This window comes from Notothenia rossii (assembly GCF_949606895.1).
Source record: "Notothenia rossii genome assembly, chromosome: 8".
NCBI classification, from domain to species: domain Eukaryota; kingdom Metazoa; phylum Chordata; class Actinopteri; order Perciformes; family Nototheniidae; genus Notothenia; species Notothenia rossii.
Window position 1 is genome coordinate 10,436,635 of NC_136906.1, and position 26,674 is coordinate 10,463,308.

General features: G+C 39.9%; 2 protein-coding genes and 1 long non-coding RNA gene across 4 annotated transcripts; 2 read left to right on the forward strand and 1 right to left on the reverse strand.

Moving 5' to 3' along the window:
- The first annotated feature begins 306 nt into the window (after positions 1-306).
- mapk3 (mitogen-activated protein kinase 3) lies at positions 307-11,256 on the forward strand. Its single transcript, XM_079641937.1, has 9 exons — positions 307-757; positions 2,041-2,223; positions 3,720-3,909; positions 5,404-5,520; positions 5,610-5,724; positions 6,353-6,481; positions 7,485-7,594; positions 8,690-8,818; positions 10,352-11,256. The coding sequence occupies exons 1-8, from the start codon at positions 546-548 to the stop codon at positions 8,807-8,809; spliced, it is 1,176 nt and encodes a 391-aa protein (XP_079498063.1). The 5' UTR covers positions 307-545; the 3' UTR covers positions 8,810-8,818; positions 10,352-11,256.
- A 3,628-nt stretch (positions 11,257-14,884) lies between these two features.
- LOC307014163 lies at positions 14,885-18,681 on the reverse strand. Of its 2 annotated transcripts, XR_013801170.1 has the most exons (4): positions 18,565-18,681; positions 15,864-15,970; positions 15,226-15,472; positions 14,885-15,016 (listed from the first exon to the last, which is right to left on the reverse strand). It is a non-coding gene; the product is annotated as an uncharacterized lncRNA (long non-coding RNA). The 2 variants fall into 2 exon arrangements; XR_013801171.1 differs by lacking the exons at positions 15,864-15,970; positions 18,565-18,681 and having other exon boundaries at positions 15,226-15,842.
- gdpd3a (glycerophosphodiester phosphodiesterase domain containing 3a) lies at positions 18,060-25,574 on the forward strand. Its single transcript, XM_079641938.1, has 10 exons — positions 18,060-18,805; positions 19,614-19,656; positions 20,422-20,557; positions 21,473-21,518; positions 21,757-21,875; positions 22,647-22,736; positions 22,890-23,023; positions 23,770-23,829; positions 24,046-24,097; positions 25,261-25,574. Exons 1-10 carry the CDS (start codon positions 18,667-18,669, stop codon positions 25,387-25,389), a joined length of 948 nt encoding a protein of 315 aa, XP_079498064.1. The 5' UTR covers positions 18,060-18,666; the 3' UTR covers positions 25,390-25,574.
- Positions 25,575-26,674: the final 1,100 nt, after the last annotated feature.

Below are 26,674 nucleotides of genomic sequence, written 5' to 3' on the forward strand. Positions count from 1 at the left end.
TGATATGCAGGGAATTCCTTGCAAATGCAAACAAAAAAATTGTTAGATACTCTTAATGGATGGTCTATGAAGGTGGATTGACACAAAAGAACCGATACAATAAACATTCGATCATAAAGTGTTTTATTCTTGTCACAACAGGCAGCATGCAACATATTTCGGCACGCCCACTCGTGGCTGCTGCTGCATGTTTATTTTGCAGACTGCGCTTGTTTCACTGCCACAAAGGAGCTACACGGGCGGAGCCTCAAGCTAATAGACGCGACTCCGCCCACACAAGTCAACCTCGCAACCATATCTAACGCACCTGTATTACCGTAGTTTGGCACGAGCATTTTACGCACGGTGCTAAAACCAAATCCGGGCTCGCGCACGAAATCCATTTACACTCCGGTAGTAGAGAGGGCCCTGATCGAGTCGCTTTGCTCCGTCAATCAAACAATCCTCCCGTTTAAAGGCCCCGGACAAACGTTAACACCGCGCAGAGCAGCAGCAGAGCCTCGGTGAAGCACAGTGACAGAGCCGGATAGGTTTGGAGAGGAAGAATGGCGGATTCAGGCAGCACCGCAGCGGCCCCAGCGGCCGCAGGCTCCAACAGCGCTGCCGGGGCGGCTGGCTCGGTGGCGCAGGACGGAGCAGCGGCTCCTGTTGTGGGAATCAAGGCCCCGTCCGAGTCCGTGAAGGGCCAGCTATTCGATGTGGGCCCCCGCTACACGAACCTGTCTTACATCGGGGAGGGGGCTTACGGGATGGTCTGGTGAGTTGTCTTTTCCGTTGGGCCACCGTACAGTCTTAATAAAAAAAAGTGCTAGCTAACCTAAGCTGTTTGTTAGCACATACTGTTAGCCAGCTAACCCCAGCGTCTACATTCAACAAGCGGCACCCAGTCACTGTGCAGCGTCGATGTTTGTGTGCGATGCTGCTGCCCGACATTCAGACATTGTTGAATCTGATGTTATGGTTAGCAAGTTAGCTGACTAGCTACAGGCGTGGCTATGAGCTTTACAGGAAACAAGATTGGGAGTGATTGCGCAGGACGTAGTTTGGTTTGCGTTGAGAAATGTTTTGCAGACTGCATTTGCACGCACGTTTGACATAGTTATCGCTATTGTCATCTTATCCATCCAGAACAGCCACATTAATCTGAAACCTGAAGCTTGCAGTAAATCTGCTGCAGAGGATGCGAGTGGGATTTGTCAATTGTAGCGAGGCCTCGTGTTTATCGTTGTAGGTGATCTATAGCCTTGTGTGGACATGTTAAGCAACCCTTGTTGCACTTGACATCGGTGCCAAGTCATCGTAGTCGAGGCTGATCTGTGAACAGGATCAGATGTGACAGCAATGCGTGTCAGTGGAGAGAGGATGTTCGAGTGAGAGCCAGGCCAACAACACACCCCGTGTAGATCACTGTCATTTTCACCAGTGTTATTTTCTTACTGTCATCCTGGGCATGTGGTTCCACTGATGCAGTATTTGTAAACATTGTCATCATCACCCACTAGTTGGTACAGTGAACACAAACTAACTATAGCTTATCATAAACAACATGTACATATATTTTGTTACACATTACCATGTGTATATAAATTCCCTCTTGATTTTTACAACATTATTTTAGCCTTTAGTAGTGTGTGTGAACTTGCTCAGTTTATGCAGTGTGTGTTGTGCAATAAGAAAAGACACTTTAACCAATAGAGGAGATGTGATGTAACTGTTGTTCCTGTTGAGTGTTTAAAACCTAGCTTGGAGGTTTTTTTCCCCCACAAAGTGAATTCAAGAGTCCCAGAAATGCATCACTCACAGCTGTTCTCAGCCTCCATCTACTCCACACCTACACCACACTGACACTGCTCCTACACTCAGAAATACACCTACAGCACTTCATTTCATATCAAAAAGACGTGTCATCTTGGCAATGGAGACCGTCTGCAACGCCCTTTTGGAGCTCGGCATTAGCCCAGTTTCTGATAACGTCATTGTGGAGTGTACAGTGTGTAACATGAGACTTGTTGTGTGCCTCTTTCCACATCCACCCTCCAGCTCTGCTATGGACAGCGTGACAAGCTCGCGCGTAGCCATCAAGAAGATCAGCCCGTTTGAGCACCAGACGTACTGCCAGCGTACACTGAGGGAAATCAAGATCCTGCTGCGTTTCCACCATGAGAATATCATCGGCATCAACGACATTCTCAGGGCACGGGTACTCGACAACATGAGGGATGTGTATCCTTTCATGCTTTCCAGGAAAAAGGCTCTGCTCATGCATTTCTCACTTATTGTCCAAGCTTAAATCAAATCAAACTTCTATATAGGATTGAACTAGTTTAAAATAAATAAATAAAATTGTGTTCCATCATTAGCCTTTGACAGTTGACACAAGGGGTCCATCAATTAAGTGAAAATAACAAAAGACAGAGTACTGTGGCATCGTGAGATAGCGTGGGATCATGGGAGTTGTCTCCTTAACCACTATTGTAGCCAGCTTCTCCAGGTTAGGATTATTAGTGTTTTTACTGAGAACTGAATGATCTCTATTGGTTGCCTCCTCTGCAAAACGAACAATTTTTTTCTCGGTGAACACAGGAACGGGCTCACTGCTAAGCTCAGATCAGCTTTTTTCCTCATCTTCTGATTACTTAAGATCCACAAATCAATGACTTAAATGCTTCATCTTTTTTAGCTATAGTTTAGAAGTATATCAAAATCTGACAAAAAGTCAATGTCAAACGACAAGGCTGAAACTTGCTTAAAGGGTCTCCATCGGCATGCGACGGATCGTTTCATTCATTAAAATTCACTACTTTAAGTCGGAAAATTGTTGGCAATATTTTTGATAATGTAAATGTACCCAACTCAACCAATTTGTATTATCAGTTTTAGTCCTTCATGCAGAAGTGTACCTATAACTTTGTATTAAATGTAATATCTAGTCATGATGCATTCAAGAACCTGTAAAACGAGAGTGTACAGTGACCATTTGAAGAGTAATTATATTGCAACAGTTTTGCTTTTGTATATTTGAAGTGCGCAGGAAAATTAGAAAAAAAATGTGGCTGCTACATTGCAAAACAAAAATGTATTTATCTGATTGCCATTGCTCCAGTTTAGGGTAGAGCTCCAAAATGGAAGTTTAGTGGAACCTTTAACAGGAGAAAGACCAAACTGGCTGGACAAGCTACATTTTTCAATATAAAATGATAATACAATTGTTTAAAGGGAATTGGTGTTAGTGATAATAATATTTAAATTGCAGTGCGTACAATGAGAATGGTTGGAACCAGAGTTGATGCAAAAGACAACAAAAAACAAACAAACATGTTCTACGGTTAAAAATATAAAAAGGCTACTTACTGATGTCTGTTTTCTTAGGATTTGGTCATAAACCAAGGAATGGATATATTTGGATTGATAGGGATGCCAGAGTAAATATCTGGATAAGAAAATAAATAAAGTGCACCACAAAAATTGCCCCTATTAGGCCAACCTGACTACATGTAAGATATATATAAGTCTAGAAAACATTACATAAGCTGAAAGTCCAACCTACTGTTTGTTTTAACAGGGAAATATAAGTATGTGTCAGCAAATCTTGGTTTGATTTTATACATGTTGCTAAATAATTAAGGGCCCTTAAATCCCTCTCAGAGCAGTCTTTATGTCTCTCGCGGGGTCCTTTAACTCTGTGGGTTGTTGATGTGCTCCTTGACGGCGCCTCCCAGCTACATCGTTCAGACTCTGATGGAGACGGACCTGTACAAGCTGCTGAAGACTCAGAGGCTGAGCAACGACCACGTCTGCTATTTCCTCTACCAGATCCTGCGAGGCCTCAAGTACATCCACTCTGCCAACGTGCTGCACCGTGACCTCAAGCCCTCCAACCTGCTCATCAACACCACCTGCGACCTCAAGGTACGCACACGCACAAATATCTTTTTTTTTGTTTATGTACACGAGTGATAAAACTCAAAGCTAAGAGATAAGAACTGCACTTCCTCCAATGGCCTCGTCACAATGACTACAAAAGAGTTCCCATGTGATAGACACACAACTAAAGACTGCGAAATTGCACTCGTGGATTGTTTGAATCAGTTTGTATTGTTGCATTTGATCATAACTCCAATGACCACTCGGTTAACAAAATGTTTAAATCAACTAGCAACTAGCATTATTTCAGTAGAACCTTAGTCCTCATATGGTGCAGGTCATGGTCCAACAAGTGGAAATTCTCCATTTGTATGTTGTATATTTAGTATAGGTGTTAAACATCCCCCTTCTAAAGTTAGCATGTGGTAACTGCTACATTATACTTCACATTTTGAGACAAAAGCTCTAAAGAGGATATTTTCACACTCACACGGTGCATTTGTCTTGTTTTCAGTCGGCTGAAATGATTTACACAAGCTTCATTGTGTTTATGTAAACATTGGTACCAGTCGCAAGTTGCAGGGCTCAACAAGATTGAAAGGGAATCTCAGGAATGTTGGATATGGGTGCTGGATTGACCCGAGCCCTTCCTTGCTTGCCATGGCCCTTCACCTACTAAATATTAAATTACTGCACTTGGATTGCAACACTGTAAAGATATTCCCCTTAGGGCACACAGTATGCTCTTCTGGTTCCCCTTTGAGCTTAAGTCTTTGTGTTTCTTATCTTTGCAGTTAAGTAGCCACATGTAAAATACTTCTGAAGGGTATTACTAAAACAATCTAAATGCATGCCATTTATTGTCCAGATAATGCATTTCATTTGACTTAATACAGCTGGAGCCTGTTTAATGAGTAAGAGACATGGCGCTGGCAACCTGCTATTGCACAACTTCAAAGTACACTAAAGTGCCTTGTGGGAAATTAAGTAAAAATGCTAATCAAAATGTATCGTACATGAAAGTTACTAAAAGCCCTAAGGACTGATAACATCCTCCAAAAACGTCATATTAAGTGTTTCCTAATGTTGTTTCTGCAGTAGTTGTGTTTTTGAAGCCTAAAACGAGATGCTATCAGCACATTGATATGTCAGGGCGTTGTATAGCTTCAGGGTACTTGTGTAACTATCGGCAACTAACCACAAAGCCCTGGATCAGTTGATCATGTAGACGAAGTGCAGAATAGAAGCAGCACATGAAAACCTAATAAAAAATAAATAAAAACTTTTTTATGAATACAGCTATAGAAAGTTAAACATATAGGAGAATTACAAAATGTATATTACTCCACTGTGCATTGTGTACAGCATGTATGTACTGTTATGGTGCCTGGCCTCACTTTTCCTGCAATTTTATTTGGGGCCAATTTATTAGAAATAAAAACACGTACAGGCTTTTTCATGTTTCTGCAAGTCTCGAATGTTGGGTCACATCTCGGGTAAATGAAGTTGTTGACCTCTGACCCTTCTTGTTATCCTCAGATCTGTGACTTTGGCCTGGCGAGGATAGCCGACCCGGAGCACGACCACACAGGTTTCCTGACCGAGTACGTGGCCACGCGTTGGTACAGGGCTCCAGAAATCATGCTCAACTCAAAGGTAGGTTTGTGCGAGAGTTACTGCATCTGTGTTGGACTGGGTTGCTCGTTTGGTGAGTTGTTCTCACCGTTTGTGTGTTTGTGTCTCAGGGCTACTCCAAGTCCATTGACATCTGGTCAGTGGGCTGCATCCTGGCTGAGATGTTGTCCAACAGGCCCATCTTCCCCGGGAAACACTACCTGGACCAGCTCAACCATATACTGGGTGAGTGTGTGTCATTGCTGCTAAAGACTCGCTGTACCAAATAGTTTCAGGCTTCTATCATAATGTTGACATCGAAATCCTAAAACGACGCAAGTATTTATTCTGTTTTGAGCCAGTATTTTTGGAAAAGATCTAATCTAATATTATTGGTATTATACTTTGTATTCCTCGTACTAATGAACTAATAACATTATATTATTTGTAGAATTATATTTAGTGATGTCTGCGTGTTTGTTTCCGACTCGTATGATCCAAACATTGCCATAAAATCACTTAAAAAATTGAAATGTTTTTCATCGAACTAAATATTTTTGAATATGTGTTGGGGTTCAGCCTTCAGAAACCAAAATGTTCGCTGTGTTCAAACAATGGCTTGCTATCTTGCTTGCCAGATACAAAGCAGCATGCACTGACGAGTTATATTTATAAAAAATAAATAAAAACTAATTTGTTCAGATGAATCTAATATAAAAGAAAGATAATGTAATAAAATATAGATTCAAAGCTTCATTCGGAAACCTCAGTAGAAGCTTCAAGTGTAAGAACATAAATGGGGTTGTGTTGCCATATTAAAATACGTCTCTCTCTCCCCCCCCCCCCCCCCCCCCCCCACCACCACACTCTGCAGGCGTCCTTGGATCCCCCACTCAAGATGATCTGAACTGCATCATCAACATGAAGGCCAGGAACTACCTGCAGTCCCTGCCTCCAAAACCCAGAATCCCCTGGGAGACTCTCTACAAGGCCGACTCCAAAGGTAACGCACCACCATTTGTTAACCCAGAATGTAGGGCAAGAAAAAAAAGAGTCATTTAATCAAATGAAATAAAACCCTAGAGACGAACTGTTTGGAGGGATCAGTGGGGCAAATAGGCTTTTTCTATTAGTGGGCATTCAATAGGCTTTCTGTACAAGGTGTTTTTGTCTCCTTTTATGTGGCACAAAAGAAAAGTCCCATTCTACATCCCATATATCGAATAATATATATAACAGGCTTTTAATGTGAGTGGTGTCTGTTATTTGATCTATTACATGCCTCTTCATGTGATTGTAAAAGGTACACCTACCAAGAAAAGGATGAGGAAAGGGGTAATTTATATTACGGCTGCTCAATTAATCGTATTTTAATCGCAATTACGATTTTGGCTTGCAACGATTACGAAAAACAACGTAATCTAAATAAAACGATTTTTTTTTTTTTTTTATTGGTTTTTCAGTTGAATTATACTTAAAGTTCAGGGAAATCAACTGTTAAAAACATACTGTTCACATTTTTTTTTTTTTTTAATAAATGGATGTTTTCAGAGTAAATGGATAATCGTTTTTTAATAATCGTGATATCAATTATCGACCCAAATAGAGATTATGATTTTTGCCATAATCGAGCAGCCCTAAAATGTACACCTTCCAAGAAAAGGACGAGGAAAGGTGGTAATTTATATATACTGCGAAATCCTTCTAACATTATTATATATTAAAGTTAATACAACCTATTATGGGTATTTGCCTCTGAGACAGCACAAGTTATAATGCATGTACCTCTTACTTAACTTCTATATTAAAATGTGTATTTTCTATGAAATATCCAGCTTTACAGTGAAGGAAAAACAAGTAAATCATTAAGAAAATATTTGTAATGTTTTTTCTCTTTCATATCGATAAGTATTTTAAGTGTCAGTCCAGAAACAAAATGAATAGCACTGTAGGAACATAAAGAAAGCTCATTTACTAACTGAAGCTCTTGATGAATGTTAACGCAGCTCTGGACCTGCTGGGCCGCATGCTGACCTTTAACCCCGTGAAGCGCATCAGCGTGGAGGAGGCTCTGGCTCATCCCTACTTGGAGCAGTACTACGACCCCACAGATGAGGTACGCAGCAGAATCACTTGACACACCATGCCAGTAGAATCTGAAAGACAAGTTGTAAGGACAAGGCATTTTATTCGATCAATAGAGAAACTGTCTACAGAGAAAGGAGGCTTTGCACAGATCTTGGAGGCAGACTGGCTCATTCATTCAAACCTGTTAGTCATTGTTTTCCAAAATCAGCCAAGATTTGTTTAGTGAGCCTTTTTGTGCTTTGTGCTGGGAAGCCTCTTAGCTGTGTTGGGAATGCAATTAGTATCAAATTCGCTCCATGGTTCAGCCACAGAGAGGTTAAAGAATGTAATCGCATCCCCGTATACGTCAGCACGGCTGGTTCCTAGAACTCTACTGTAGAAATCAGATCTTCACTGGTTTTTCCAGCGTGGCTGCTTTTCAGTGACAGCTTCCATTGAATTGGACTTTCTAAAGTGTTTCATGTTTTTATTTTACACCACAGTGTGGGCTGCACAAAGCCTCTCTACTTTCCCCACTTGCAGCCTTAGTCATAAAGCCCGACTTCACTTTTAGGAGTTGCTCTGATGTCCTTAGCAGAGTTTTAAAGTGGCCATAAAACGATATATTAATTTACACAAAATAGAGCAATAAACCTGGAAAATAGCAGCTATTAGCCACAAAGTGCAAACATGAAAAAAATGCTCCAGTGTGGTGGAATAAAGTAAAAATAAATGTTGAAGCTAGGACTCTGAATTGAACGCCTGATATAATAAAATGCATGATTTTATGCAGATATGGCGGTGGAATAAAAAAAAAGGGTTTAAATAGAAACATTTTAGACATTTCTGAAAGTCTGTATTCCTCTATCCTGTTTTTACTTTTTGTAGGAACTGAAGTTAAACCTCAAAGGAAATAAAAAATCACACCCTTTCCAAAATCAATGCTGTATAAACACAGCCAAGAGGATTGATGATTTTAAATAGAAATGGTTCTTTGTAAGGCTCAAGCAGTGTCAGCATGTTGCATAATTCCTAAATTGACCCACCAAGACTTTATTTTGAACTCTTGATTGTGAAGAAATGGCTCTCCTTAAGGTGAAGGTTTTAACAATGTGTGTGTCTTTGTGTGTGTGTGTGTGTGTAGCCGGTGGCGGAGGAGCCCTTCACCTTCTCCATGGAGCTGGATGATCTGCCCAAGGAGAAGCTGAAGGAACTGATCTACGAGGAAACCGCTCAATTCCAGGCAACCTACCAGGGAACATGAGACACATGGGTACGTGGAAAACACCCGCTGACCTCACAACAAAACACACACACACCGCCACAGCAACACAACTTTCTGCAATAGGTCGCAAAGTGAGAACTTGAAATATATTTTCCGGTTTATTTGAATATCCAGAGGCTATATTATGTCCGTTTGGCCATTTTCTTGATTTTCCATGTCTGATTCTGTTTTATTTAAAGCTGTGACAATTGTTATTGTGATTTGGGACCACTAGGTGTCAGTGGAGCGAATGCCATTCATCAATTCCTTCACACACACCCAAAGCTCCACTGTTCTCAACATGTCTCTCACAGAGTTCCCGTTAGAATAATTTTTTGCCGGTCAAAATGTCCGTTAAAGTTTAAATCTTCCGGACAAAATTAGAAAAGTGCCGGTCAAAGGTCTTCTTTGTTATTTATTGAGCTTTAAAACAAATTGATATGATTTAGATATTAAACAAACTAATTATAGTAGATGAACTATTCAAACGTGTACAGTAACACAGGAATAATAAACGGAGCGCTCTCTCCCTCTCCTAACAGCCCGTCAGCATCATGCAGCTCGCGGATCAGTAATGAGTGACCCAACAGTAAAACTAAACATATAACTAATTACGGTAGTTTGAGAGGTAATTAAAATATCCACGTGTGATATTCTAACCTGAAGTGTGTGTTTTGTCCGCTCACCGCTGCATGTGATCATGCAGAGCTGCGTGTCGACTCGTTGGCAGCAGCTGATCTCTCTCTCCCGTCAGATTAGACTTCACTCGCGTCTATGTCCATATCGATCAGATCTAGCTAGTTCTAGCTAATGATAGGACTACCTGCTTATTAAAAGACACCTAAACAATAAGTGTCGCTATGCAACCGGGTGAGGCCGCAAAGTATAACGCAGCATTATGCATTTGTTTACATGCCCACCGGAACCCCGAGGCATTACCAACAGATCAACGCACAATCAACCCAGACAGGACATCTCTTTCTCCACATTAAGTGTTAGACATTAGAATTGACTCTTCTTGTCTGTCACATACTCTTTTGTCTGTCACATAAGTGGCGCAACTGATGCAGTATTTTGTTAAGGGGAAATTATTTTGACCGGAGAGATTTAAATTTGCCGGTCTTCAGCATATTTTACCGGTCATAGTCCGGTAATTACCGGCTAACGGGAACTCTGGTCTCTCAGTTATTTTAACTTCAATGTATGTAAAGAAGTGTAATTTGATTTGATTAAAGCTACAGACAGAGAATCAGCACTTTTGAAACACAGCTGAAAAGGAAGGGGTTTATGGCATGCTGCAATGATCTGTTTGGTATTTCAGCCAAACACTTCAGAGACATGTCTTGTATATATATCTGAGCCCTATAGTATACTGTTGAACAAGAGTATAATAGACGACCTTTAAAGCAAAGGTGAATTCAGGACACTAACTAGCCCTCATGACACTTGGACAGACACAGAAACACATTTGTCTGTAGATTTCTGCAGGTTTAGAAACGGTGATCGAGCCTAAGTGCACTTCTTTCTTTCTCTTTTCCGTAGCCCTAAAGAGTGACAAAGCCACGCAGAGGCTTGGAACAAGAAGACTCCAAACGACATGCTAAAACAAAAAGAAAAAATGCATCTTCAAGAAACCAACAAAAAAAAAAGAGAAAACGAGAAATGAACATTTTAACTGCTTATCTTTCCATTTCTACTGCAAGAGAGCTAAGTTTAACTTTTGATTTCTGTGGTTGGGGGTGGTAGGGTCTTTGTACTCATACTGTTTCAGTTTTGTCCATGTTGGACTCTTCCTCCTCTCACCTCACATTTATTTTCCCGTTGGACGTATTTTAATATGGCAACACGACCCCAAACGTCCCTCCTCATCCCCTCCCATCATCAGTAACCCCCCCCCCCTCTCTCTCTCTTGCTCCCTGATGCTGATCTTTCGCTCCCCCTCATATAAACTACTGTATTAACCGACTCCATAACTCTCTTGTCTTGCTCCATGTAAATTACAAGCTGGAAAAAATCGAGGGCTAAAGGAACGGGGATGCTAATCGGGTGTTTGTGTATATATACAAAAATATAAAAAGCTTCTTTTCTTTTCTTTTTTTAAGTGTGCTTGTGGCAGATTTTGTGTGTACATCGTTGTTTTTGAGTGTTTTCGGATCAGTCGTATCTGTATGTTTTGGGGTTTATATTTGCAAGTCTTCTTTTTTTCAACACTTGATTTTTGAGACAAACATTCAATGTTATTTCTGGCATGTTGGCAGGTTTATATCGATTTGTTTGTCGTCGCTTTTCTTTTCTTTTCTTAAAAAAACAACAACCGTATGATGTTCATATGAATGCATGCATTCCTTAAATTAACCAAAGTGGCAGAGATATGACGGAAACTTGGCCGAGGAGCAACTAAGGGTTGCCTATCGTAGTTTTGAATAAACACATTTTCTGATATATTACTCAACTCTCCCTTCAGATGGTTCTATTCAGGAGACGCCACATGATTGAGACAAATAGAAATCAAACAGTATGAAATATAATCGCTTATTCATTCAGATAACAGTAGTACCTACGCCCCATTTTCCAGAAAGTCATGGTACTCTTACCAAAAACTTTTGTTCCCCTAATGATCATGAACTACCTGACTTAAGTGACTGTAAGTTTTATAGTGGAAGACGTTCCTTCCAAAATGGCAGAAATACTACCAGAACACTGTTATAGTACATTTTCCCTTCATCAAATACAATAACCATCAAATATCCGATCAGTATTACATATTGCATTTCATTTTAGTTTAGAGTGGTTAACTACTTATTATAACATCAGTGAAGCCGTTCTGATCTTCTGTACAGTATTCTGGAAAATGGGGCCTGGTTGACAGACATCAGCCTTTCCATCCCACTGTGCTGTATGGAGTCCATCCCGTCACAGTCTAACTGACAGCGAAGGCCCGAGTATAAACAAATCCATGTAAACGGTCGAGAGAAGTGCGCTTTCCAACGAGCATTTTCAGATTATGGCTCATTGATTGTGAGTTGATCAGTGAGTTGAATGTAAATGGCCTGAGTTTCTGGAGTCTGTCGCTGCAGTTAGTGCTCATCGGATGAGAACTTTTACAAGAACGAGACTCCTAAAAAAACAAAAAAAAAAAAAACTGTACATGTTGCTGACAAATGCCGCGTTGAAGCCATTAAGGATGTATGGTAAAGATTCCCACGGTTCCAATACGACCTGACATCACTAACAACAATCAAACCCAGGATTGTCAGAGCGTCTACAGCCGTCATCCCTTCGTGGTTGTACGGTATAAAAAACCCTCTCTGCCCATTTTGTTTTACGCTCGCTCCCCTTTTCGCTTGCGTGTGTGTGTGTGTGTGTTTTCCTGCTTCCTGTTCTTCTTCAATGTGGGTGATTTTTAACGCTGCGTCGTTTCTCAGATGGCTTCTTTGCTTGTGTATTCTGTCTGTGGTTATGGTTCCTGTCAGCGGCTGCTCCCTCCTCTCTTTGTTCTGGATGTGACTGTACTTAATGGCTGCTTGGTGAAGCCATCACCAGCTCGGTCTGCACTAATTTTCTGCCTGTTGCACTGGGACCAGTAGAGAAGCCCCCCCCCCCCCTTCCTTTCCTCCCCTAAAACAAAATGGACCAACACATGCACTGGATCGTCTTGTATTCTGTATTTCTCGGGGCGGGTCTGTGATGCTCGCCGGCCTCGCTCTTTGCAGCAAAAATCATTGATTTTTCCTTTTTTTGGGCTGTTTTTTTTTTTTTTCTCAGACGCCATAGCCAGCACTTTGGGATCGGTGTGAGGCTTCCTGGTGCATGTGGTGATTTGTATCCCTTTTTTTTTGTTCAACCTTCTGACTCTCGCCACGCTTTACTCAAAGGGCTGCCCCCCCCCCCCCCCCCCTCCTCCTCCTCCTCCCCCCCCCCCCCCCTGTCTGTCTGCTTCTCCACCGTGGTACTTGGTGGTTTATCACTGACTTTGCTGCCACCAAGTCATCGCCCCCTGGATCATACATGCAGGAAACTCGCATAACTCAATCAGCACGCCTGCACTTTGTCTTTCCAGCCACGCTCGCTTTGTCCTCCCCGGATGTTTTTTGTCTCCTTGTTCAGCTTTAAGTTTCGCCTGCTGTGTGCGTGTGTGTGTTTGTGTGTGTTAAAGCTCATGGACCGTCTGCAGTAATTTATGTCTGTGTACAGGTGTTTGTGTATCTGCTCATGAGTAACATAAAGCCAAGACTCTTTCTATCCTGTGTGTGTGTGTGTGTGTTTTGGAGCCTCTCCATGCAGTTACCACCGCTTTTTACATCTGAGATTTTCTATGCGTGTCATATGTATATTTGGTCACCAGTCAACCAGGCACTGCTTTGCTTCTTTTTTCTTTTCCTTTTTTAATCTCCAACCGACCTGCCACCAGACCAAACATCTCACTGGGAAGGAAAACAAAGAGGACCATGTTTTTACAATCCTCGGGACACACACACTCACACACACACTTCCTCTCTCTTTCTGAGGAGTGCATCTGTGTGTTTGTGAAAAGTTGCACTTAAACGCACCATATACATTCACGCAGCATCGGCGAGTCTGAAGGCCTGTTTCCTGATATTGTTGTTTTTAAATGGCTGTTCTTATTATTGCTATTGTTGTTATATTGGTGAATTGTTGTATTTTCTTTCTTTTATTTTTATACATAAAAGGGAGTTAAAGTTGTGTTTGTTTTTTTAATAATTAGGATGTTTTTATTTGTATTTTCTTTTTTCTTTAATTCTCTTATGGGCGTGATTATTATTGGCAGTGTTTTCAATCTTTCTGAAACCTTTGATTTCCCCTCCAAGATCTTATAAGGAATTATTTTAAAAGAAGATATACGTAGATTGTCGAAGAGATATGAGTTATCGAGGGTTATAGTATGTATATTCTATGGGTATTATGAATTAAACGATTAACAAAAACTGAATTATATACATATAATTAAATAAAATGTCCTGATACTGTTACGACTGTTTGAATTCTTTCTTTTTTTCTTGTCCTGTGGTCTCTTATTATTTTAACTTAATCTAACTCCAGGGGTCGCTTTGACTATAGCTAGATCCAGCGCCGTATAGATAGAAGAGTTACGACAGCGGAAGTCCAAAAACGGTTATCGTCACATGGTTCATGCAGACGAGAATCGTTCCCCGGAAGTTCATGGCGGGCAATGTGAATGCATTGATAACAGGAGATAGAACTTCGACTTTTGGTAATTATTAGTGAATAAAGGTTTTGATTTGCAATATTTATACAACAAATCGATATGTCTATGTATTTACATCAATATGTTTTAAAAAATAAAATAGAATTTGCTAATATTAAGTGATAATATTAGGATTAGTGTGAACAACTAGTTTACATGTTAGGCTAACAGTGCCTTGGTTAAAGAGCCTGTTGCTGTTTATTTATAGCTTTGAATTCTTTCAAACCAATATTATCTTCTTAAACTTGTATAGTAGTCAGGAGCATCACTTTCTAATGTTTATTGATATATTTAGAGGGAGGGGATCTAAAGGAATGCTTCAAAATTCAGATTAGATTCATTTCTACCATTTTCTTAAATTCATGGTAGTTTCAGTAATCCCATGGTAATTGAGGACACAAGTTATTGAAATGACTAATGTCATCTTTATGGCTTTCAGAAAGGACAGGAGACCGACAGGTGACTATCAAAGGACTAGCAGCAGCATGATGATGATGATGATGTTAAATGTGTTGTTTTAGGAACATCCATTGCAAATACATGGAATTCAATAAACATTGAATAGCATATCATGCAGTTTGTCTGTGCCTTTTCCTCCGTGTTGTCCTGGTTTGCTGTGCTGCCTCCTAGTCGCCACCATGGTTTGCTGTGCTGCCTGGGGATGCTCAAATCGCTCAGAGAAAGGAGTACGAATGTACGGCTTCCCCACTGACACAGAGCGGAGGAAAAAATGGCTGGCTCAAGTCAGCAGGAGCAATTTCACGACCAACAGCAAAAAAATATGTGAGGTAATTATATACAAACACTGCATTTGCACTTTTTCACAAAACGAAAACCACACCATTGGGAAAGCTTAATGTTTTGTTTAATACAAAAAAACAGGGAAAGGCTTGAAAAACACAGAGTTGAGACTCAGGGTGCAGGGTGAGGGTCTCAGTGCAGGTATTCAGGCTCCATTGAATCCCCCTCTGGTTCTTGTGCTGAAAGAGGGAGTAACAGACAGGAGAAAGGGTTATACACACCTATATAGCACACCTATTGGATGGGAAATTGCCTTGGGGAGATAAGGTCTGGTCTTTTTTCCCAACTGAAGTTATGGAACTTTATTATTTGTGAGTTTAACAAAGTATGACAAATGGCATCATACATCTTTAGAAAATATGAAATAAAAAATTGAAGTGAAATCAACCTCTTCTCTGGAGAACAAGCTTTGATTTCTCTGTCTTGTGGGTTTGCAGTCTTGCTCCTCCACCTGTAACATCACTGCCCCTCCACCTGCCATACAGTAGGTTACTAACAAGATTACTTATATAATACAGTGATAGAATACATGTTTAGTATGCTTACTTATATAAAACAGTAGTATTAAACTTACCTTGTGTTTTCATTCTCACTTAAGTCCCTCTCCCTTTGCCATCAATCCAAAATCAGCTGAGCTGCAACATTATACAGACAGGTAATAATCAACATAATCACAAGGACACAATATGGCTCTGCTAAAAACACTCACTCTTACACGCACCAAACTTTATATTTATCTAATATTTAACTCCCTCCACCCCCGCATACAATCCCGTTTATAAGCCCCTCTTCTCTAATTCAACAACGTTGGACGAAATGACATTAAGAGAACGGAATTTACAATTAAAAGGCTGTTCAACGTGTGCTGCTAACTTGATCCGGAATCCTAGCTTTATCTGTTATCTGTAAACGTTCCCTAAATCTACTAATTTAGGGATAATCCACTGATATCCTTTAATACACATGTTAATTTGAATCAGATGTACTGATAATATCCGCAATATAAATCTTTAAACTTCTTCTTACCTTTAAAAGTCCGTCACGAACGGTCTATTATGCTGCAACTCTACAGCTCTGCTAGCCTTGGCGCTAACTTCCGGGGAACGATTGAGAGGCTCCACGATCCGCCATTGCTGTAAAAAAGTGGTCCATTGGAGTGAACGGAGATGACATAACTCTCAGTCTATACGGCGCTGGCTAGATCTAATCGTAAGACACTCAGATATAGGTGTGAAAAGCCTCTACGATGTCATCAAAAGGACCACGTAATGTGTAAAAAATAACACAATTCTGCTACAAAAACAAGCAAATAGAAACAAGTAAGGAAGCACAACAACTGAGGCTAAAAATATATTCCATATTTTTGACCTAACTGACATCACTAATGATAAAGAGGGCCTATTATCAGAAACAAAATCAACTGTTGGACATTTGACATGAACAAAACATCAGCAAACACGGTAAAAACAGAGAAAACATCCAGTAAAATAAGATGTCAGCTGAAGGCACACATCTAGCTTCTTAATGTGGCAGGACTCGCATTAACTCATCAGTTTAGCTTGGCTTTGTATAACTGAAAAACACTGGACGATGTTCCTCCACTCAGCACCTGTGCCACAGATTGTTGCTGTGGAAACGCTTTCTAGGAGGTGTCACCGATTGTTTCCACGGAAACACTGTTCAGTAAGTGTCGCTCATTGTTACCATGGAAAACGGGCTCTCACGAGACTCTCTTCCTTTATCTAAAGGAGGAATTGCATAACAACACCACTACTCATCTCTATCTAATATCTGTGTGAAACCAGTTCTCAGAAGCCAAGTGTAAGCCTGGGAATTGGGAGAATGAACATAACTGTGTGTCGTCCCTCAACTTGATTTTCCAGCTGTGTGGCTCAAACAGCTGCCTCCATAACATGTCTGAGCACGGCCTCCCCTCAGAGCGTGATGTTACAGGGACGTATGCAAATGTGAAGTGGATAGTAACAAAGTACATTTACTCCCTTGTGGACACATTGTAGGTACTTGTGCTTCAATTGAGTATTCTCTGTTTATGCTAGCCTACTTTATACTTAATTTGGAAACCAATATTGTGCTTTTTACTCCACTGCAATTATTGGACAGCTTGAGTTACTTTTTAGATTTAGATTATTATCTAATACAAAGTATGAATTCCTTACCAAATAAACATTGACATATATTTATAGGCTAAAAATAAATCCAGTAGCATTATGTAAAGCAGCTCTATTCATCGGAAATGAGCTATTACACATAACAAATACTATTACTCTTGGTACTTAAAGTGATGCCGATCTTAAGGTTTTGAATGCAGGACATTTGCTTGTAACCGAGTATGTTTACAGTTACGTAATGCTACTTTATCTTATGTAACAAACCTAAGTACTTCTTCCACCACTGCGTGAAACCTGAACTGTTCAAATGACCAGGATTTTGACATGTTGTGTGTGAAAAGGAGATACCTTCCAAAGTGGGAAACTTCTGGGAGGTCCCATTGCTTTGTCGTGAATAGATTTCACTTTCTGGTGAAATCCAGGCTTGTTGTAACATTTCAGAGCAGACTCACCCCGTCTCACCTTTGTTTGTCACATTCCTACTTCTCTGTTGAACCTGAACAATGCATCACTTCTCTCTGCTGACTTTGTGCTGTAGTGTGCGCGTGTGACTCTGCACAGTTATTGTTTTTATATATTTCTGGCTTGTGGGTCAGAGGTGTGTTGACATAATGTATCTTTGTACACCACATCCCCTTTGTCAAACAAGTACAAATACTGCACCCCCCACTGATGTCCTTTGTGTTTGCCTAATATCAGCTGCAAAGTACACCGTGCGTACTTTCAAAGTTAATTAATTACATATAGACTATGGTTTTTTTTGTATTGTGCTGAACCCATAATAAAACTGAACTTCGGGAAAAAGCATTTAGTTATTATGTTCCATTTATCTGTGGAGGTGTACTGCTTCCTCACTTCAATCAAGGCTGAAGTGTTTCCTGTTTGCCGCTTTCTTTTATGAAATTGAATTTTTATTCATATCAGACACTGCACTGTAACCTTATTTTGTTTTCCTTTCTTATCCTATCTTTGCTTGTCTTAACTTATGTTCTCTTGGTTATTGAATGACTGCTTTAATGGCATTTAATAATATGCTTATTTCGCACTGTGTCTTAATGCTTTGAATGTTTTTGTAAAGCACTTTAACCTGACCCGTTGTCAAAATCTGCTTTTCAAATATTCTTGCCAAAAGCTCTCAAAATTAACCAGTTTATGAAAAAATGTATTTCCCAAAATGCCTCACCTTTAATCTGGATTGCACAACAGATAGCAACCACTGCTTCTTTATCTTAAAATGTTGCTTTGGGGTCATAATCACAGTACTTGCTGTCAAAGAAAAGCAAATTCAATCCTAGAAAATGATTGGCAAAGGTGCCCAGGTGTGAAACACACAAAGCCAACACTAACCCGGGAACAAAAGCAGTTTACAGAGAGGTATGGTAGAGCCACAGGCAGGGGAGAGGCCAGAGGCAGATAGTCGAGAAGTGAGCTCTGGGTGAGGAGCTGGTGTTTTATTAACAGACTTTTACTGCTTTGAATCAGCGAAAAAGAGCCTTCCTTTCGTCTTACCGGTCCGTCCAGTTTTCCTCTTTTCTCAGAGAGCAGATTGTTGAGTCAAGCTTTTGGATCTGATCCCAAAGAGGGATCGTTGTACATACCCTTTTTCTGAAGGACACACTTGGATCAGTGTCTTTGCTGTCCAGCGGTTACACTGTGCAGGACTCGATCAGGACCTCGCTGGACGTATTTACAGGAGAAGGATGATCAGTTTTCTGTATTTCCTCCTCCCAGCTCTGGGTGGATACACTCTCACCTCGGTGTTCCTGCTGAAGAACCCCCAGATTCTCCACAAGAAGAAACGCACACCTTTTTACTGCAGACACATCTCACACAGAGGAGGTAAGAGGGTCACTGTCGCTCAGGTGCAGTCCTTACAAAGTGACAAGAAAATAGAGGGTTGTTTGCTCTTATAAGTACTTTTGTTTCCACATGTAAAGGCTTGTTTTATTTACTTGATTCACACACTCTGTTAAATAATCTACACAAAAGCTCTGCCTCCAAATGGTTTAAAATCGAATTGTCATTGTTGATAATATTGTCATTAGCCTACAGCACAAAAGCTCAAATGAAGATGTATTACACAGTTATTAATGGTTTATGTATATAATGTACACATTACATTATATACATAAGCCATTAATAACTGTAATATATACCTGGTTGCTAAATTCTAAGAACTGTTACAGGATTTGTATTTTGGAAAGTATTTTTTATTTTTATTTTTTTATATTATATTTTTTATCATAACTTAGTACTTTTTTCTTAACATAGGTAACACTAAGCTGTCTTTGGCTCTTTCCTGCTGTAACGATGCACATTTCCCCTCTGTGGGACTAATAAAGTTATTCTGATTCTGATTAATGAAGTGAGCAAACACAACACTGATTGCAAATTGAGAAAAAAATCGGGGTTAGTTAATTCACTAAATGTTTCTATGGCTTAAACAAATAATGATATCCCTTTCATTTTAGGCACCTGAATGTCTCAGTATGTTTTCTGATCCGAGCTTTTACTATTCATTCATTCTGCCACACCTTCAGAAGACACAGTGATGCAATATTCTTAGAACGTTCGCCCAAATGTGCTTTGCTTTTCTGTTTCTTTACTGATTGCCATCATCAACCCTCACCTCTCTGTGTGTGTCCAGGATGTGGAGAGAGGTTAGAGAGCACGATGGGGGCGTTCACACAGTGAGTACCAAACTCTAGAGGAGATTTGGCTCCAGGAAAATCTACTTTTTAGAGAACCTGTGACCAACTGAGCATCATCCTATTTACTCTGACTCCATCTTTTCTTTCTAACAGAAACGGAGGGTTTACCCAGCTTCATAACATTTCTTAGAAAAGAGGCTTTGAAAGTCTCCCTAGGGGGGCTCTAAACTATTTGAGGGGAGGCTCAGTGAAATAAAAAAAGTTATTACATTGTTTTTCAAAAAGATCAAATAAATGGCCGCTGGATATCTCAGTGGTAAGAACAGGCAGCTCGTATGAAGAGTCCAAAAACAAAAAAAACGTGCTTAAATGTGTGTGTTTTGATTATAAAGAAAATAAAAAACTGTTTAAAAGTTCAGTTTTAAAGAAGTTCTGGGGAATATTACTGTATTTCCTGTTTGTTGGTAGTCAAAAACGTATCAATGTCTCCGGACAGAACTTTTTGTTTGTATTTGGTGAAGTCTGAAGTTATGTCCAAAATAATGGCGATATATTTTTAAATGAAAATACATTTACTGCTAAAGATATCAAATATGCTTTATTTCAGGGCTGTATGCTTTATGTAAGAATAGTACATATGTAACACAGTGTACAATCCTGTCTTCGCTGTATTGATCGTCTTACATCCTTTCAATTAGACATATTATTTCCTAGTGCAGTATTTTAGGAGAAGGGTGCATGTCTCCTCAGTTAACAGGATTGTAAAAAGTGTTTGTGCAGGTAATTATGACCTTGTGTTTGCAGTGCGGCGGAGCAGGGCACACAGATGTTTGAGATGGACTGTCACTTGACACGTGACGGACATGTGGTGGTGTCACATGATGAGAACCTGCTGAGGCAGACCGGCCAGGACGTCACCATCTCCTCACTCAGTCTACAGGTGAGAGGACAGAGGTCACAAGGTCAGGTTCAGAGAGAAGCTCAGGCCTGTTTGACCGAGTTTGTTGGGATTATGCTTGTAGTCGACCATGTTAGTGCCGGAGGGGTTACATTGGTAGTTGTTTAATGAATTAAAAACTTGGGTCACAGGTTTATCAACAATGAAATATAAATATATACAAGACATAAAACACATTTTTATTTAAAAAACAACAATAAAAATAGTGCAAGCTGAGGTGTTTCATTTTCTTATGGCCTGTGGGATGAAGCTGTCCCTGAGTCTGGTGGTTTTAGTCCTGATGCTGCGGTACCGCCTGCCAGACGGCAGCAGACTGAACAGTTTGTGGCTGGGGTGATGGGGGTCTTTTATAATCCTGAGGGCTTTCTTCCTGAGCCGCTGGGAGTAAAGATCCTCCATGGCAGCTCCGTCCTGGTGACGAATCATAATCTGAAACAAATACATGTACAAATCAAAGCAAATGTCACTCAATGGTTCAAGTTAGTTAAAATAGCTGCATGAAAAAGCAATTACTCAAGGCTTTGTTATTTATAACTACATTAAGTTTCCCTCTAAACTAAGGGTACATGTTCACTTAAAGGTGGGGTAGGTAAGTTTGAGAAACCGGCTCGAGATACACTTTTTGTTATATCCCATGGAATGCTCTTAACATCAAGATAGCAATGAATATCTGTAGTGCTTTGACAACAAATCCATAAAAAATGTAATCTGTGTCATCGGCTAAAATAACTGGACGGCCTACCTGCCTGTCAGCCTTCCATCTGTGCACAGACTTATCTCGTGCCCTCATTGGTCATGTGCGCGTTCGTATGTGAATTTTTCAATTCCATCTTCAACTCATAATAACAATGATATAACTTTTTAAGTTTCCATTCATGTGCTTTTCAACTCTTATAGGATTTGCCTCTGTATAAAGAAAAACTGGAGGTGACATTTTATGCAGGTGAGTTCCTCCTCTACTCTCAATCATTAACTACAAGTGATTCAATCAACTAGGATTGTGTGTGTGTGTGTGTGTGTGTGTGTGTGTGTGTGTGTGTGTGTGTGTGTGTGTGTGTGTGTGTGTGTGTGTGTGTGTGTGTGTGTGTGTGTGTGTGTGTGTGTGTGTGTGTGTGTGTGTGTGTGTGTGTGTGTGTGTGTGTTTCTATGTGGTAATCTTAGTTTCCATCGCTCTGCTTCAGGTCGCTACAGTAGTGGTGCAGACAGGAAGTTCTCTCTGCTGGAGGATGTGTTCAGGAAGTTCCCCAAGATGCCTGTCAGCATTGAGATCAAAGAGAACAACAAACAGCTGATGGAAAAGGTAGCAAACATAAAAACAAAACCACTCATAACTCAACAGTTTCAAAACTTCCCCAATGACATAAAAGAACAAAAAGAAAATGAAAACGGTGTTGATGCATTTGTAATGCTCAGCAACTATACAGTCAAATGTCAACATTAACTCATTGCATGCATATTATGCTTTTTGGGTGTTTGCCTTTCCAGTAATGTGTTATATTGGTTTAAGTGCATGTAAATGGTCTGCAAAGGCTTAAATTGCAAAGTTCCCTCCAGAGGGAGTTTCTCTCCCACACACTCTTCCTCTGCCTGAAACGCCTCCATTGGACTCCTTTGTGTACATGTGTTGACATCACTAAGTAACACTCACGCTTCTATTGGCTAGCAGCCTAGCGCTTCAACACATTGTACGTGATAGGCTAAGGGGCAGGACCTCTCTAAGCTGTTGACCAATCACAACAGAGCCGGCCAGCTAACCAATCAGAGCAGACTGGGCTCTGGTTTCAGACAGAGGGTGAAAAGTTGCTGCAGCACAAGCAGTATGAGAAAAATAAAGAGCTTTTTGAACATTAAAGCATGGAGACATGTCACAGTAGAGACACTACATACAAATATAAACCTGTTAATTAGCATGATGGGCCCCCTTTAAGACTCCAACATGTAAATAATCTTTTTTGAAGTGATGACATCCTGCCTTTGAGTATTTTTATACATTAACGTGTATACTGATATACACCTCATTATTTCTCCACCACCATCACATTTAACCTGTGACCTTCGGCTGTCTTTTCAGGTGTCAGAGTTGGTTAAACGCTACAACAGGGAGGAGCTCACACTCTGGGCCTCTGTGAACTCCACGGTTTTGGAGGAGTGCCGCAAAACGGTACGTTTACCACCTGGGGGCGACAAAGTGGCTGTGCAGCATTTTACACAGAATTCACAGCCAACATCTCCTTTTTGCCTCTTAAAATACTACGATTGCCTGAAATAAAGAGGTGAAATTGAACTGTAATCTGTCTATTTTCTATCTTCTCAGAACGACTCCATGCCGTACAGCTTCAGTATGAACCGAGGTGTGCTAATGCTCCTGCTTTTCTACAGCGGCCTGCTGCCCTTTGTGCCTCTGGGAGAGAGTTTACTGCAGTTTTACCTGCCACGCATCATCAACAGGTGTGGCTGCGTGTTGAGTCTGTGTGCGTGTTCATGCATGCAAGGGCGTGGGTGTCATTTCAACACTGGGAGGGGCACACGTTTATTGAGGGGTCCTTCCAAAGGAAAATTTGACGACAAAAACCTAATTTCCTGAAATTGTCCGCACTCATTTATGGGGGATATTTCTGGAAAGGAAAACACACATTTCAGAGAAATATTAAAACACAAATGGAGTTCAATACCATAAGACATTTTGTTTTGTTTTTTAAATATGTATTCTCCTGTAGATCAAGGTTCTTTATTGTCAAACTAACATAGCTACAGAGTAATTATGTCGTTGAAAATCTTAGGTCACAGGCTTCTCCAACAATGCAACACAATAATACAGATAAGCAGACAATATTAAAACATTATTAAGATATACTATATTAAAAGTAATACAAAAAGAAAAATAGTTTTAAAAAAAAGGTGGAATAGTGCAATACGAGTCTATATACAAGTTATTGGAATGATATATTAGATAATACATAAATAAAAAGTAGAAGATGAATGTTATGAAATTGTTTCAGCAGTTCAGTTGTTTAACAGTCTTGTTATCTCTGCTGTACTTGTACTGTAGACTTTTCCATTCTTCTTGTGTGTCTTTTGCTTAGGGAATTTACATTCAAATTGTGGTCCTTATTCATATCAATGATAAGTCAATCATAGTAATGAATTACTAACAGTACAGACATGTTGACTGTTTCTGTCTCTGGGTGCTGAAGGACGTACATTCCTGGGAAGCCCATGCAGAGGAACACGCTGGTCGTCTCTTTGTTAGAAAAGTGAGTGAAGTTACACTGCAGCCTTCCTTATGACTGACTTTGTTTTGCTGCAATCTGAAATGGTCATGAAAGAGAGAAACGAAAGCAATACTGAGAACATGAAATCCACTGAATGCAGGTGTTAACGCTTTAATGCAAGGCTAAAGAATGACATAATTGATTTTTGTTCAATGCTTTTTGTGTCTGACGTAATTTGTATTTATGTTGTCGTTCCAGACTAACAATGAGGAAGAGTCTTTTCAAACACCTCGCAGCCCGTGGAATTCAGGTATAAAACTGCATAATACATACCTGAAAGTTGTTTAAGTGCATCACAGGAATGCAGAAAAACAAGAACCTTTGAAACTGTAAAAGTTGAGAGATGAATAGGAAACACAATTAGTATAAGAGTAATTACAATCTGACTTGTGCACAGTTTTTAAATCAAGTGTTGGCTCATCAAGACACTACTTATGAAAACCTCCACTGGGTAATTTTAAAAATAAATGTAGCTTTCTTAATCTTAGAGACAAAGATTTAGTCGTGGGTGTATCAGTTGAAGTAAAACCAAACAAAATCCTAATTCCTGGATACAAAAAAAAGAGCTGATTCAGTTTAATTTTGACTGCTTGCGACTGCCTCGTCATATGTAATACTTAATTTAATTATTAGTGGTTTAATGCTCACAAAGCTTACAAACAGTAACGCTCACGGTGTGTTCGGATGTATCGCCTCTGTCCTGAGTTAACACTTAAATAGTTTGAGCATGAAGTTGTTTGTCGTTACCTTGTCAGCTGCTGAGGGCCTCAATGCCTTTGAACGCTTGTGAGTAATTAAGTGACTAAGAAAAGCTCCTCTCCTCATACTGCACATCAAAACAGAGGGATGAGTTCAGAGCTCCTCTCTCCAGGAAAATAATACATTTATATTAGAAATAAGAAGTAAAGAGACATTATTTTACCAATGCATTTCCCTCCCCAATAAGAGTATCTACATAATGCTGATATTAAAAATTGTGTTTTTTAAAGGGGGCCTGTTATGCTTTTTGGGTTTTCCCTTTCCTGTAGTGTGTTAGGTTTTTGTGCATGTAAAACATCTGCAAATGCTAAAATCACAACATACATAATATTCATAACACTGAGGAATATGAGTTATTAGTCTACACTTCAGTCTGAACAAGTAGTCCTTTATGCTCTGAGGCTTTGTTTTTACTGTCAAATCTGAGACAATTGCCACCCTCCAAATGTATGACATGTGTTTGTGCTTTATTGATCACGCACAGTAGCTAAAAACTGCAGAAAGGATGTCAGAAATAGACTGCTGTGTTGTTGACATTGGCTCTATTCCCTGAATGTTTGCGAAGTTGACCAACCCATTTAAACTTTGTTTTTCAAGCTGCTTGTTCTCCTGGACCCCAGAAAGGTCACTAAGGTTGACTATCTGTGATTGCAGGTGCATTTGTTTGTGTGCAACAAAGATGAAGACATGAAGGCAGCGTTTGACGTCGGGGCCACCGGGGTGATGAGTGACTACCCGGCTCTTCTTTCTAGCTACCTCTCCAGAAACAGAATGGAGGATTGACCCCAAACACACCACCACATAACAACAATGAATAACCTTGACAATGTCAGTTTCCTTATAAATGAGGATTATGTAAATAAATGACACTGTGAAAAGGAAGTAAAGAAGAAGTGTGAGACGTTTTTCTTGTTAAGTGAGGAGATTAGTCGTGAAGTTGTGTCAATGATTAAACACGGGGAACAAAACAGTGATTCAACTCTTTTATCTCAACCCTCGATCACTTTGTTGACATAATTACGTCCAGCCTATCAGACGCAGAGTTTCAGAGTTGAAAGAAACAGTCTGGAAATTTTCCTTCTCAGTAACAAATATAACAGGGATAGAGTATTTGTATTTCTTGTATAAGTGAACCGGGCCTACAGAAAGTAAATCACATAAATAAAAGAAAGAACACAAACTGGAAAAAATGTATAATAATAATAATCATCATCATCACAATAAGGGGAACTTGTAATCTAATGGATGTCATTTCCTTTAGCTGGTCCATTTAAGGTCACTCTGATGCAGTTTCTCACACTGGGCTGCCTCCAGACCCTCTGGGAGGAAGTATGTATTGGAGTTTGTTTGCTGAGAAATACTGGAGGAGGGGTGGGTTTATCCTTGTTGATGCCAGGTTTTTTTTTTTATTATATAATTTTCAACAAGTTTTCATACACGCAAGAACATTTCAACTTAGTCCCACTATAAACTCATCTAACAAAAAGCACAGAAGAACTAAACACATGAAGGTTATAATAAGGATTATAATAACATTACATAATGGAGAAAGGCAGCATATAACACAAGATTAGTAATTTATAACACAAAAGTTTCATCTGAATTGACTATCGAAAGTTAGGTCTTGATTGGGTTTTAAAATAAGTGAGATTTTGGTGGCGTTCATGTTTACAATAGTCTTATTTTGTTTCAGCTGTCTGTTTGTGCAACAGTGTTTTAAGATGTTGCAGGTCACAGCTTGACCTCCCAGTCCTGGACTGTGTCTCCTTCCCTGACATTATTTAATTTGTTTGAGTAAAAGTTATGCGTTGGTATTCTTTGTCTGTGCTGATCTAATCAAAATTACATAAAGGGTTGAAAATTAAAGCAAAACAAAGGTAACATTTTTTGATACAACACTATATTTGCGTACAGTGTTTTTAATGTTGTATTTACGCTCTGTTGTGCATCTGTGTTAAATACAGTCACTTATACAGGCAAATATAAACAGAGGGTTTTATGTGCAATTAGCTTCACCTGTGTCCTTGTTTTACCAGGCTACGGTCAAAGTCCGGCCACACCACTGTGA

What these genes read in the sequence shown, in the direction of transcription:
- mapk3 (XM_079641937.1), top strand. Translation starts at nt 546, where the DNA reads ATGGCGGATTCAGGCAGCACCGCAGCGGCCCCAGCGGCCGCAGGCTCC. An exon ending in CCAGCTCAACCATATACTGG is followed by an intron (nt 5,725 to 6,352) that starts GTGAGTGTGTGT and finishes CACACTCTGCAG; the next exon opens with GCGTCCTTGGATCCCCCACT. An exon ending in CTACAAGGCCGACTCCAAAG is followed by an intron (nt 6,482 to 7,484) that starts GTAACGCACCAC and finishes ATGTTAACGCAG; the next exon opens with CTCTGGACCTGCTGGGCCGC.
- gdpd3a (XM_079641938.1), top strand. Translation starts at nt 18,667, where the DNA reads ATGATCAGTTTTCTGTATTTCCTCCTCCCAGCTCTGGGTGGATACACT. An exon ending in GGAGGTGACATTTTATGCAG is followed by an intron (nt 21,519 to 21,756) that starts GTGAGTTCCTCC and finishes GCTCTGCTTCAG; the next exon opens with GTCGCTACAGTAGTGGTGCA. An exon ending in ACAAACAGCTGATGGAAAAG is followed by an intron (nt 21,876 to 22,646) that starts GTAGCAAACATA and finishes CTGTCTTTTCAG; the next exon opens with GTGTCAGAGTTGGTTAAACG.